Genomic DNA, 12,702 nt, shown 5'->3' with positions numbered 1-12,702 from the left:
CCCCTTTGCACAAATTCAGTTTATCGCCCCCCCCTCCAATATCCTCTTTCCTACCATCAATCAACTATCCATGGCGGGGGGAGGATATGATCTGCTGAAAGGAGGTGGGTGTGGGGTGGAGGCAAGATTGAGGTTTATGACACATTGTAAAGTGGAAGCAAAAAATGAACCCATTTTACAAGGGAGGAAATGAAGGGACCAAAAGTTTGCTCGGCCAGCCTGGGATGTAGCACTGACGTCCCTGCTATTATCCAACCCTGCAGGTGTCCAGGATAAAACATGTTCTTTGTAGACCTTTGTTCCCCATGAATGTTTGGCTGTTTGTTGGTCCACCCATTTATTAATCAATAACAGCTTTTAAGCTGCATGAGGTAAGCAATGCAAGGGGGTTAATTCTAGGCAAAAGCAAAGCAAAGGACTCTTTAGTTAGTGAGGGCAGCCTCATCTATGATAAATATGAGGTTTCCTTTCAGCTTTTGGAACACTGGCAATCTGTCAAGAGTTGCCCTGGCATCTTTGAGCAGCTGTAGAAAGATGTTCCCGGTCCGTAGGTCCCGGGGCTGAGCCAATTTTTATTTGTCCTTTTCAGCTCTGACGCATGACAGTTTAAGTCCAGTGCTTTGCACCTAAGTTAGGATCCAAACAAAACTAGCCCACCTCTTCATGCATCTCCTAGCACGTTGACTTCCATTGAGCATCCCTGCCTGAAATAACCCCAACCCATTGGCTCTGATTTCAGCAGCTTTCCCACATTTTCTATTCCTTATCATTGCAACAGTAGTGTCACCACCCTGCCACTTACCAAATAAGTTCTGAGCATCTCTGTTGACCAGCCCCCGCCCTGTGTGATGACCCAGTCATCTGGATTATGTCTTCACAGAACCTTATGTATGGCCTTCTCTCACGTTGTCCAAGCCCAACCGCTGGCGTCCAGTTCCCCGCACACCTCTCCATCTGTTGGGTTCTTGTTAGGCTCTCACCACGCCGCCTGCCTCTTCTCTGTGTCCCTCCAGGTCATCTTGGGCGCTTCTGCCAGTATATTCTATCCTTGAAGCTATTTATTTTTTTTCTTTAAAATCACATGAGTAAATAATAGATAAATTCTCATTGTAAAATGTCTAAAAATAAATAATACTGTGCAAATTCTAAAACATAACACCCTGGAACAGCTCTGCTCCCTGCCAATGTTCTGGACCATCTTCTGTACATTGAGAGACAGTTATAGACACATCAATTTTTTTTATTTATGTGTTTACATGAATAAGAGGATTCATCTATTTCTGTGGCTTATTATTCTCACCTAGCAGTGAGATAACTCCAGATTAGTTCATATGGCTGCTATAATTTATTTTCAGTGGCTCTTTGGTATTCCAAAGATTGGGAATTTAGAATTCTTTTTCTCATGTATTGATGGACTTCAGGATTGGTTTTGCTAAGACAGGTAGTGATGCAATAAACACATCCTGAGGCATACATATCATTGGGCAGCCCACATCTTTAAAATGTTTTGAAAGTTAAGGATGTCTGGGTGACTCAGCATTTGGGCGCCTACCTTCAGCTCAGTCATGATACCGGGATCTGGGATCAAGTCCCATATCAGGCTCCCTGCGAGGAGCCTGCTTCTCCCTCTGACTATGTCTCTGCCTCTCTTTCTCTGTGTGTGTGTGTGTGTGTGTGTGTGTGTCTCATGAATAAGTAAATAAATCTTTTTCTTTTTTTTAAAAGAAAGTTAACTGCCAAATTTTATCCCCAAAAATCTGAACCAATTTTTAAAATGGCCTTAGTAGCTGCCAGTGGGAGTGCAGGCTGTCCTCAGTTTGGGATTATTGTGAAAAACTTTTTGTAATTTGATTTTATTTTTAATTAAGCTAATTTAATTTTATCTTAATTCAATTAATTAACATTTAGTATATTATTAGTTTCAGAGGTAGAGATCAGTGATTTATCAGTTGCATTAAACAACCAGTGCTCATCACATCACATGGACTCCTTTAATGTCCATCACCCAGTTAACCTCCCATCCCCTCCTCAAGAGGCCCCCAGTTTGTTTTCTAGAGTTCAGTGACTCTTATGGTTTGTCTCCCTCTCTGATTTCATCTTATTTTATTTTTCCCTTCCATCCCTTATGATCCTCTGTTTTGTTTCGTAAATTCTACATATGAGTTGAGGTCATATGATAACTGACTTTCTCTGATTAACTTATTTCACTTAGCATGATACCCTCTAGATCCATCCACATCATTGGAAATGGTAAGAATTCATACATTTCATTTTTATGGCTAAATAATATTCCATGGTATACATATAGCACATCTTCTTTATCCATTAATCTGTTGATAGTCATCTGAGCTCTTTCCATAGTTTGGCTATTGTTGACATTGCTGCTATAAAATAAAATAAGATGAAAATTGAGAGAGAGGCAAACCATAAGAGACATTGAGCTCTAGGAAACAAACTGATGGTCACTAGTGGGGGTGGGGGTGGGAGGATGGGGTAACTGGTGATGGGCATTAAGGAGGGCACTTAATGTAGTGAGCACTGGGTGTTATATGCAACTGATGAATCACCAAATTCTACCTCTGAAACTAATTAAAAAAATAATTTTTATGTGTATAAGTGTCAAATATATACTTTCAAACTGTTGTTTCTTAACTTTTTATATAGCATCTTTGACAAATAAAAGATTTATATTTTATATATTGAAACAGACTGATCTTTTTTTAGATCCTGGCTTCTAGTTCTCATATTTTCTTTGGAAGACATGATCTACTCCAAGATTTTATCCATCAATCATCTACTTTGTTTTTTTTAAAGATTTATTGATTCATTTTAGAGACAGAGAGTGAGCACTTGTGAGTAAGTGGGGTAGGGAGGAAGAGAGAATATCAAGCAGAATCCCCACTGAGCACAGAGCCTGACACGGGGCTCAAGCTCATAACCCATGAAACCATGACCTAAGCCCAAACCAAGAGTCAGACACTTAACTGACCGAGCCACCCTGGCACCCCTAATATCTATATTTTATATACACATACATGGACATATACTCACACACTTTTCCTATCTCCAGTAATTTTACAGTTATGACCACAGACTTAAAACATGAAAATTTAAGATCTCTCTTCTAGGTTGTAAAATAATATTGTCTCTTCCTTCTATCGTCTTCCTCTTTAGAATAAAGGTGGAATTCCAACGTGCTGTTAGGCCTCTCATGGCCTCTCCTACCTCATTTCCTCCTGCTTTGTCTGCCATCAGCTCTCTAAAAGCTTCATTTTAAGTCTCAAAGGACCAGGCTCTCTCATACATCTGGGCATTTGCACATGCTGCCTTCTCTTGAAGGATGATAGGCTGCTGGTTTTCTCAGTGTCCTTGTCTAATGAGCAACCAAGAAAAATATTGGAGTCCTCCCTTGAAAGATGAGAAAAAGGGAAGGAGAAAGGAGTGAGGGAGGAACCCCTAGGGGTTTACTGTGTAGCAGGTAGTCTTACTAAAATCCTTCGGAATTGTGGTGAGAAATGCAGGGAGCCAGAGATTCAGCAGCAGGGATTATCCTAGGCTGAACTTTTCAGTGATGACTACTTATACTTCTTTTATGTCCTGGGAAAGCAACTTCTGATATTCCCTAATTTTGTGCTGGCAGATCTATTCAGAGGCAGCGGAGGACCAACTCACAGAAAATGGAAAGAAATAATGTAAATTCCTTTTCTTTTTTTTTAAGATTTTATTTATGTATTTGAGACAGAGAGAGAGAGTGCTTGAGTGTACAAGCAGGGAGAGAGGCAGAGGGAGAGCTAGCTTTGCTAGCAGGGAGCCTGATGCAAGGCTCAATCCCAGGACTCTGAGATCATGACTTGAGCTGAAGGCAGATGCTTAACCAACTGAACCACCCAGGCGTCTGAAAAGAAAGTGAATTCTTAATGATTGGAAGTTTGTGTTTGATGTTACCACTGCCTAAAATCCTCCTGCAGTCTCCATAATCTCCAAGGTAAACTGGGAATTTTCTGGCATGTTCCAAGAACCTTCTTAACCCTCAACACCCTGTACGCCTTCATCTCCTAACACGCTTAGCCTGCAGGGTTTCTCTAGGAAGTTCCCTGAGTGGATCACTCTGTGTCACCTCCTCCAGCATATTTATAATACTTGGAGTAGTTCTGAATCCCCTTGAAGGTGGACACACCTGTACTGACCATTCCCTAGTCAGCTTGCATATCAACTCCCATAGAGGACTCCTGAGTTGTTCCTAAACTTAGCCCACCCCCAACTAAACCCTAACTGAGACCATCCCTCTGTTCATCCCTAGCCCTAAACCTAACTTTGTTTCCCATATTTAACCCTAAACTTAACTTTATCTACAATACACATAAAATTGATGAGTTTTACTCTCACCCTCCCCACTCTAGTCTCACCCTCCCCACCCTAACCTTCAGCCTCGCCTCATCTCACCTTGCTGACCTCTAACCATAAATCTTACCTCACCTTACTCACTCCTAACCCTAAACCCAATCACCACCCTATTATATGAAAGGTGGATGGGTGAATGGATGGACTGATAAATGAGTGTACATATGGATTGGTGGATAGATAGATAGATACATGGATGGATGGATGGATGGATGGATGGATGGATGGATGGACTGATAGACGGGTGTATGTATGTAGGTATGAATGGCTGGATGCTTACATGGATGTATGTATGGATGGATGGACTGCTAGACAGGTGGATGGAGCCATGGGGGATAAGGCAGTGGACTGTATATGTGTCTGTGTGAGTGGGTATAGGATGTAGATGTATGATGAGTGATGGGGATGACAAAATGACTCACTGGATGTGCAGAGACCATACAAAAAATGTCATGTGAGAAGCTTACACCAGGGTGGGAGCAGAAAATATGAGTATGCAAATATAAATTAAAGGATGATTTTTTTTGGAAGTCTGTGATGTCATCAGTGAAGATATTAACAAAAAGGAATGATATGGTCCCACAGAAATTGGGAGCCTGTGTCATTCTGTGATTCATAGAAGCTAAATGTATTTCCTTAACACCTGCTGCATGTCTCACACAAAATGGGGCACTTGGGTGCCTGCGAATGCTTGGCTGGCACAAGGCCTGGCTTCAGGGTGGTAACACTGTGGCTTAATTCAAAGAGAATGGAGGACGTCCTACTCTAGAAAGATGTTGTTTTATTAGTAACTCATTAAGTCAGTGATTATGGTCTTCTTGGTGTATCAGAATTACCTGAGGGGATTTTTTTGAAAAGACACATGTAGAACTCACAAATGGATGGTCTTGAGGGGGGCTCAGGCATTGCCCAAGTGATTCTAATATGCATCCAGGGCTGAAGACTACTTCATTCATATTAATTAATAAAATTTGATCAGAAAAACTCTTACTCATCTTTCCAAATGGATTTTGCCAATTTGGTGATACTTTTTTTTTTTGCTAATAGATCCAATTAGCCACACTCCTCCCAACCTCCATAGCACATTTTTCATACCTTTATTGAACTATGTACTGCATCATGAGGTATGGGTATGTAAGGTTCTGTTTCCCCTCCCCTCACTGCTGCCATAGCCAGAAATCAGCTGGCTGCATAGGACAGGAATATGAGAAACCTCAAGGAATCCTGTTACCAGAAATACCATATAGTGTCCTAGAAAGTAAAAGACACATCTCATCCCTTTGTGCAGCTACATTGGTCTCCCTGCAAGTTTTGTCTGGGCAAACAATTAAGACTGTTGAACAAACAATCATTTTTGATATCCCCAAGTCTTTGTGGCTCATCCCTTTGTGCAGCTACATTGGTCTCCCTGCAAGTTTTGTCTGGGCAAACAATTAAGACTGTTGAACAAACAATCATTTTTGATATCCCCAAGTCTTTGTGGCTCAGCTTCTGTGTCTCCAGAAGAGAGCATCTGATTGTCTGGATCTTCTTGGGCTAGGTGTCCATTTCTGACCTAAGAAGCTGAGCCCAAGGAGATCAAGTCATGTACTGATTGGACTCAGTCTTTCCTAGAGGGCTGCAAGAGGAATCTCTCCAAAGGAGGGCTTATAGTCAGGGAGGAAGTGACCTACACCAATCCCATGCATGCCTCTAAGATACCCGCCATAGATCACCTAGTCAACCCACTGCCAAGCCCAGGACCTGGCATCTTGTAGGTTCTCAGGAAAGAACTTTTTAATTAATAAATAGAACAAAGAAAGTTGAGGATCTGACTGATGATGAGGAATGATTTTCTTGCAAAGCCCAAGGGCCACAGAGATTCTCTCTTAGAAAAGGACTGAGAAGATTTCACAGATACAAGTCATCCTAACTGGGTCCATGGGGAAGACCTCACAGGAGTCCTCCCTTTGCTAAATGTCCTATCTTCTTCCTACATGAGCCATCTAGGGTGCCTCACAGTTTTAATTGCGTAATGTAGTGGGTTGAATAGTGTCCCCCAAAGATATATCCACCTGGAACCTGTGAATGTGCCCTTATTCGAAAATAGGTTCTTTGCAAATGTAATTAAGAATCTTTGGGGGTTGCCTGAGTGGCTCAGTCAGTTAAGCCTGAGAAAGTTAGGCTACTATAACTATGAGTAGTTATGGTTAGGCCTTTGACTCAGGTCATGATCTCAAGGTCTAATCTCTGCTCAGCTAGGGGTCTGCTTTTCTCTTACCCTCTGCCCCTCCACTATGTACTCTTGCTCTCTCTCCCTCTCTCAAATAAATAAATAAAATCTTTAAAAATGAATATTTTTTCTTAAGACTAGAGTACACAGCATAATGATTCAACAATTCTATGCATTACTAAATGCTCACCACAACAATTGTATTCCTTAATACCTTTTACCTATTTCAGCCATCCCCCTCCCACCTCACCTCTGACAACCATCAGTTTGTTCTCTGTAGTTAAGAGCCTAGTTTTGTGTTTGCTTCTCTTTTTTTCCTTGTCTGTTGTGCTTCTTAAATTCCACATATATGGTCATCCTGTACTTACAGCGGGCCCTAAATCAAACAGCAGGTGGGCTTATAAGAGAAAGACAGACAGGCAAAGGGAGATTTGAGATGGACACACAGAGAGAGCAAAGACTAGAGTGAAGTTTCCCCAAGCCGAAGTCTGCCTAAGATATCAGAATGTGGAAGAGACGGGGAAGCATCCTGCCCTAGAGCGTTCCAAGTGAGTGTGGTCCTCCTTACACCTCAATTTTGGAATTGTGGTCTCCAAAACCATGAAAGAATGAATTTCTATTGCTTTAAGCCACCCAGTTTGTGGTCATTTGTTAGGGCAGCTCCAGGAAACTAGTACAGATATGTGGAAGACAGCTTCTATTCCTCTAGAACTTAAGCAGTATATTCTCCATCACATTTGAGTTTCAATTTACTGATAAGGGCTTGTCTTGAACAAGGCCAGCATAAGGTACGATTTTTCCCTTAAATGTGGGATTCGTACCTGGCCACTTTAGGAGACCAAAGAAAGGGTGTTCAGTGATGGGTTTTGACTTTGGGTGGCCAGAAAATGTGTGAGGAGTCTTTCACACACTGCCTCCTTTATGCTTCAAAAGCACGCACTCATCAGAGATGTGAAGGAAGAGGCGACAGAGGCACCATGATGTGCCCTGACTCGAAACCTTTCTTCTCAACACGGCACCATTTTATGGTTTTGTCTCCCTAAGACTCATGGATCCATTCATCAAGTTCCCAAGAGCAGGCTGATTTTACATATGGCTCTTCCTACTCTGTGCTTTCCTCAGACGATCAAAACCCACACTATTTTAGTAGAAAATAAATAAATACATAAGGAGAGCATTATTCTTCTCAGGCAATCACCTTTTCTTCATTACAGCATTCCGGTTGCCTCTCCTAGTAATGGATCTTTATTTTTATCTCTCTATTTCATTCCTGCCATGAGGAAACAGTATAACCACCCCCATCCTCCCCGGGAGCCTCCTTTTCCATCAAAGGAGAGATGACTATGTCTTGAGTGTCTGTCTTCACCTCCTGCCTTCTTGCCCTGACTATCTGCACCTCATCTTCTTTCATTTTTCTTTTATGTGAAAGAAGTTTTCCCCCTCTCCCCAGCTATTTTGTTTGAAGGAAAACAAATAAAACCCCACTCCAAGCTTACCATCAGTATTGTCATTATTTACCACAAAGATCATTGCTCTGGGGATTATGGAGTTGGGTCTGAGATCACTGGAAGAAGACTCTCTCTCTCTCTTTTTTTTTTTTTTTTTTACACCTTGGTGCACCAAGCTGAGTGATTAAGATATACCCTAAGCTGATGGTGTTGTCAGACTCATTGTACCTGCTTTATTTCTCCTCACTTTCCCATCCCCTCTCCCACTTCTGCCCCACTATGTGTTGATGGAGGAAGCACAGGCTATGAGAAGAGCATTAGGATAAAAGTTTTTCACAGAGAACTGTGATGAAATGGCCTCGCTATTAAGGAGGGGTTGTTTGGGTCTCCTGTGAGCACAGAGGCAGGATCCTCATCAGATCTTTCAAATAGTCAGCTTCCACCATGGCGTACCGAGGCCAGGGCCAAAAAGTGCAGAAGGTGATGGTTCAGCCCATCAACCTCGTCTTCAGATACTGGCAAAATAGATCTTGGATTCAGATGTGGCTTTATGAGAAAGTAAACACGCGGATAGAGGGCTGTAGCATTGGTTTTGATGAGTACATGGACCTTGTATTAGATGATGCTGAAGAGTTTCATTCTAAAACAAAGTCAAGAAAACAACTGGGTTGGATCATGCTAAAAGGAGGTAATATTACCCTGCTCCAAAGTGTCTCCAACTAGAATGATCAGTGAAGTGAGAAATTCTTAAGAAGGCCACGTAGTTTGTTTTTTTAGATGTCCTTTGTTGAGAATATAGTTCTAAAACCCTTGTTTGTATTGTTTTGATTACCTTTATGTTCTTACCAGAGGACAATAAATGTTATGGGATTGTTTTTATTTTTTTTTTAAAAAAAAATATTTCAAATAGCCTGTTCCTTCCCTGCTGGTCATTAAAAATAACTGTAGTTTTAGTGGAAATGCTCACTTCACTCAACATCAGGGAAATAGAAATCAAAACTACAATGAGATACCTACCACCTCACACCAGTCAGAATGGCTAAAATTAACAAGTCAGGAAATGACAGATGTTGGTGAGGATGCGGAGAAAGGGGAACCCTCTTTCACTGTTAGTGGGGTTGGAAGCTGGTGCAGCCACTCTGGAAAACAGTGTGGAAGTTCCTCAAAAAGTTGAAAATAGAGCTACCCTAAGATCCAGTCATTGAACTACTAGGTATTTATCCCAAAGATACAAACATAGTGATCCGAAGGGGCACTGGCACCTCAATGTTTATAGTAGCAATGTCCAGGAGTAGCCAAATTATGGAAAGATCCCAGATGCCCAACAACAGATGAATGGATAAAGAAGATATGGTATATATATAAAATGGAATACTATTCATCCATCAAAAGGAATGAAATCTTGACATTTGCAACAATGTGGATGGAACTACAGGGTATTATGCTAAGCAAAAGAAGTCGATCAGAGAAAGATGATTATCATATGATCTCACTCATGTGTAGAATTTAAGAAACAAAAAAGAGCATCATGGGGAAGAGAGGGAAAAAAATAAAACAAGATGAAATCAGAGAGGGAGATAAATCATAAGAGACTCTTGATTAAGAGGGAGGAAATAAACTGACGGCTGCTGGAGGGCAGGGGGATGGAGTAACTGGGTGATGGGCATTAAGGAGAGCATGTGATGTATTGAGCACTGGGTGTTATATAAGATTGATGAATCACTGAGCTCTACCTCTGAAACTAAAAATACATTATATGTTAATTAATTGAATTTAAATTGTAAAAAAATAACTGTAATTTTTAAATATGCTAATAGACACACAATATAAATGGGAGTCCCATAATTTCTCTCTACCAGTGAGTTTGGGCAGAGGTTTTTTTACTACTACCAGGCAAGTATGTATGACTGTCCAGAGAAATGTTTCAGAGCTCTCTTTTCCTTCTGTGGTGGGGCCTGGCAGTGCCCCACATGGGGGCCACTCAGCCTGTCTAGATTGGTAGGGAGAACCACTCAAACCTGAAGGAGTCCCAAGCAAATAGGGTGGCATCTTTGCTGCCTTATTTCATTGAATGGCAGGCAGGGGCTGTTCATTCCTTCAGCATAAACTAACTTTGAAGCTGGACAGACCATAATAAATGGAGTGAGGAAGAGAGAATGGACTGTTTCTGGATTGGACTCCACCTCTTTGTGACTATGAATTTGTACAGACATGCTGGTTTGTGAGGCCCCGCCATCCTTATAGCTCAAATGAAGACAGTAACTTCTGATCCCCTGCAAACTGAGAATAAAAAAATGTTTCACAAGTTTGAATAATATGCAAACTCTTAGTGGTTATTATGGTTAGGCTGATTTGGGACCTCAGATATCTAATGGTTTTGTAAATATACTTTTACTATATATATATTAGATTATCATCTTTTTCCTACTTATTATCTTTTCAATTATAACGTATTTCTGGTGAAATAAAAAAAGATAAGTAATAACCGATTAACACAGACTGCACTAAAGTATGAATGAAAAAATTGCTTTTCAGCTTTTCTTAAAGAATAAGAGTTAGCAAAAGTCATGACTGTCTTCCTTCCCATCTCCGCAGATAGAATAAAGAGTCGGAAAATGCTATTTTTATTTTTAATGCTTATCAGAGCAATCTATTGACATAGTTTAATGAGTCAAATCGTGTATAGTCCCCGGCCCCAGCCATGCAATTTCCAAATCCCTCCTCAGACCCACTACTTACATCTCATTTATATATTTAGTTCTTCATTATATTTTTAAATGACATGCCTGTACTGCACTTTCTTGCTTTTCCCTTTTTAGGTATTATTTATTGCCTCCCTTCCACGGAAAATGTCATCGTAAAGGGTTGGGTACCTTTATGCAAGTGCCTGGGACTCCCTCGAAGCAGGTTGAATCATAGAACCCAGTGATGCATTTCTCAGACAAGTCAGCTCCATGGCAGGCATGGGATCACAAGAGGTGACAAGACACTGGGCAAGCACCCTACCCATCCAACTGACAAGGCCTAGGATCTGCTGATGGATGATGGGAAGGCATCATGGAGAGGAGACATGATATGATAGATAAGTAATTATGCCATCTGACAGCAAGTATGGCATTGACTTGAAGAAGGAAGAAAGGGTAAATGCATCTTTGAAGGAAGCTGAGGCTTTTCTATGCTTACTCTTCATTGTTCCCCTTTTCTGCCTTATTTGTAAACCAAACAACACTAACTTCTGAGTTCAAAAGAAAAAGGATGTTGCTGTGGCTTTATGACAACAACTGCGTCCAATCCAGATGGCCATGTTAAAGAGATCCGCCTATTATTTTTTGTTACCATCTCCTTGGTTGGCTTTGTCTTGATGACAGTGAGGTAGAAAATCCACTATCTGTGCTTCAGGAACTTGTTTAAGGGATCAAGGACATTGTCAGATGGAATCTATTTTGCTGGAATACCACAGTTTTGGGTTTTGTTCTCTCCTGGAGTAAAACAGACGAATCCCTGGGCTGATGAACACTCTCTGGTCAAGTGTACCCTTGGATATGGGGAGAAACGAGAAGCAATAAGGAGGGTGAGGAGAAAGTCAGAGAAGAGAACCTGCTCTACAATTGACCATCCTTGTCTCATATTCCATTTCATATTTATAGTACACTTTTGAGGTAGATATAGCAAGCATATTACCCAGTTCAGGTGAAGGAACTTTCCAGAAAACTTCTTGAAATAAGGAGAGGTGCACTTAGAAGTCAAACCAGGTCTTTGTTTATATCCAATTGTTTCAGTCACAAGATAAGGCAATACATATTAAACAACTTGAAGAATATATAAGCCTTAAGTATTTTTATGGTTACACTGGCCTTAGACCTTAGTTATCTGATGTCTTAGGCAAACTACTTAGCTTGTCAGAGTGTCTATTTCCTCAACTATGAATTAAAGTGATAATAGTTGCTTCAAGCTATTTGTTGCGCATCTGGGGTAATGCTTTCTAATACAATACACTGTTCACACAAGCCTGCCTTGTCCAAGTGTTTTGTGCATGTTGACTGATGCACTGCAAGCTTGTGAGATAGGTTCTATAAGGACCATATTGTCTGTCTTGCGGTGGGCAGATAGCCTCCCTGGGAGACAGAGTGATGTGCCAAAGCTCACAAGTGCATTAGGCAGAAGATCTGAGACCCAGCCCTCAACATCATGGTGCAGGAACCTGCAACCATAACCCTTATGCAGTACTGCCTCAAATCTCTGAAACGTGTATAGGGCTGCTCAGATTTCTGGAGTCTCCATGAGTGCTGGTATCTTTGAGCAACATCTTCGAGATCACGTGGAAAAAAAAAAAAAGTACTAGAAGTCTCCAGCCAATTAATCTGGGATTTCTCCCAATGCATCAAACTTTTCATGCCTTCACTTTCTTCTTTGCTCAGCTCAAATTATTTCAGGAATATTTTTGTCAACACCCCGAAATCCCTCAACCTCTGCTTTTCACATCATCTGAGTAAAGCCCAAACCCCAGATGCACTCAGTAATTCTCCTGTCTTCACTCAAGAAACAAGTGCTGCTAGAGATCACCCAGCAAAGCAGAATGCGTTGATGTTCACCGTCAAAAGCAGAATCACCACTGTCAGGAAGTTCTCCTGTGCTTTCTTG

General features: G+C 41.1%; 1 protein-coding gene across 1 annotated transcript; it reads left to right on the top strand.

Moving 5' to 3' along the window:
* The first annotated feature begins 8,505 nt into the window (after nt 1–8,505).
* On the top strand, nt 8,506–8,916 carry LOC112930342 (small nuclear ribonucleoprotein E-like). The gene has a single exon (XM_072760460.1). The coding sequence runs from the start codon at nt 8,506–8,508 to the stop codon at nt 8,782–8,784; it is 279 nt and encodes a 92-aa protein (XP_072616561.1). The 3' UTR covers nt 8,785–8,916.
* The last annotated feature ends 3,786 nt before the right edge of the window (nt 8,917–12,702 follow it).

This window comes from Vulpes vulpes, chromosome 6, assembly GCF_048418805.1.
Source record: "Vulpes vulpes isolate BD-2025 chromosome 6, VulVul3, whole genome shotgun sequence".
NCBI lineage: Eukaryota > Metazoa > Chordata > Mammalia > Carnivora > Canidae > Vulpes > Vulpes vulpes.
Note: the sequence above shows the minus strand (reverse complement) of the source record. Positions and strands in the feature narration are given on the sequence as shown.

Excerpts from the sequence above, each read along its gene's own strand:
- LOC112930342 (XM_072760460.1), top strand. The coding sequence starts at position 8,506 with ATGGCGTACCGAGGCCAGGGCCAAAAAGTGCAGAAGGTGATGGTTCAG.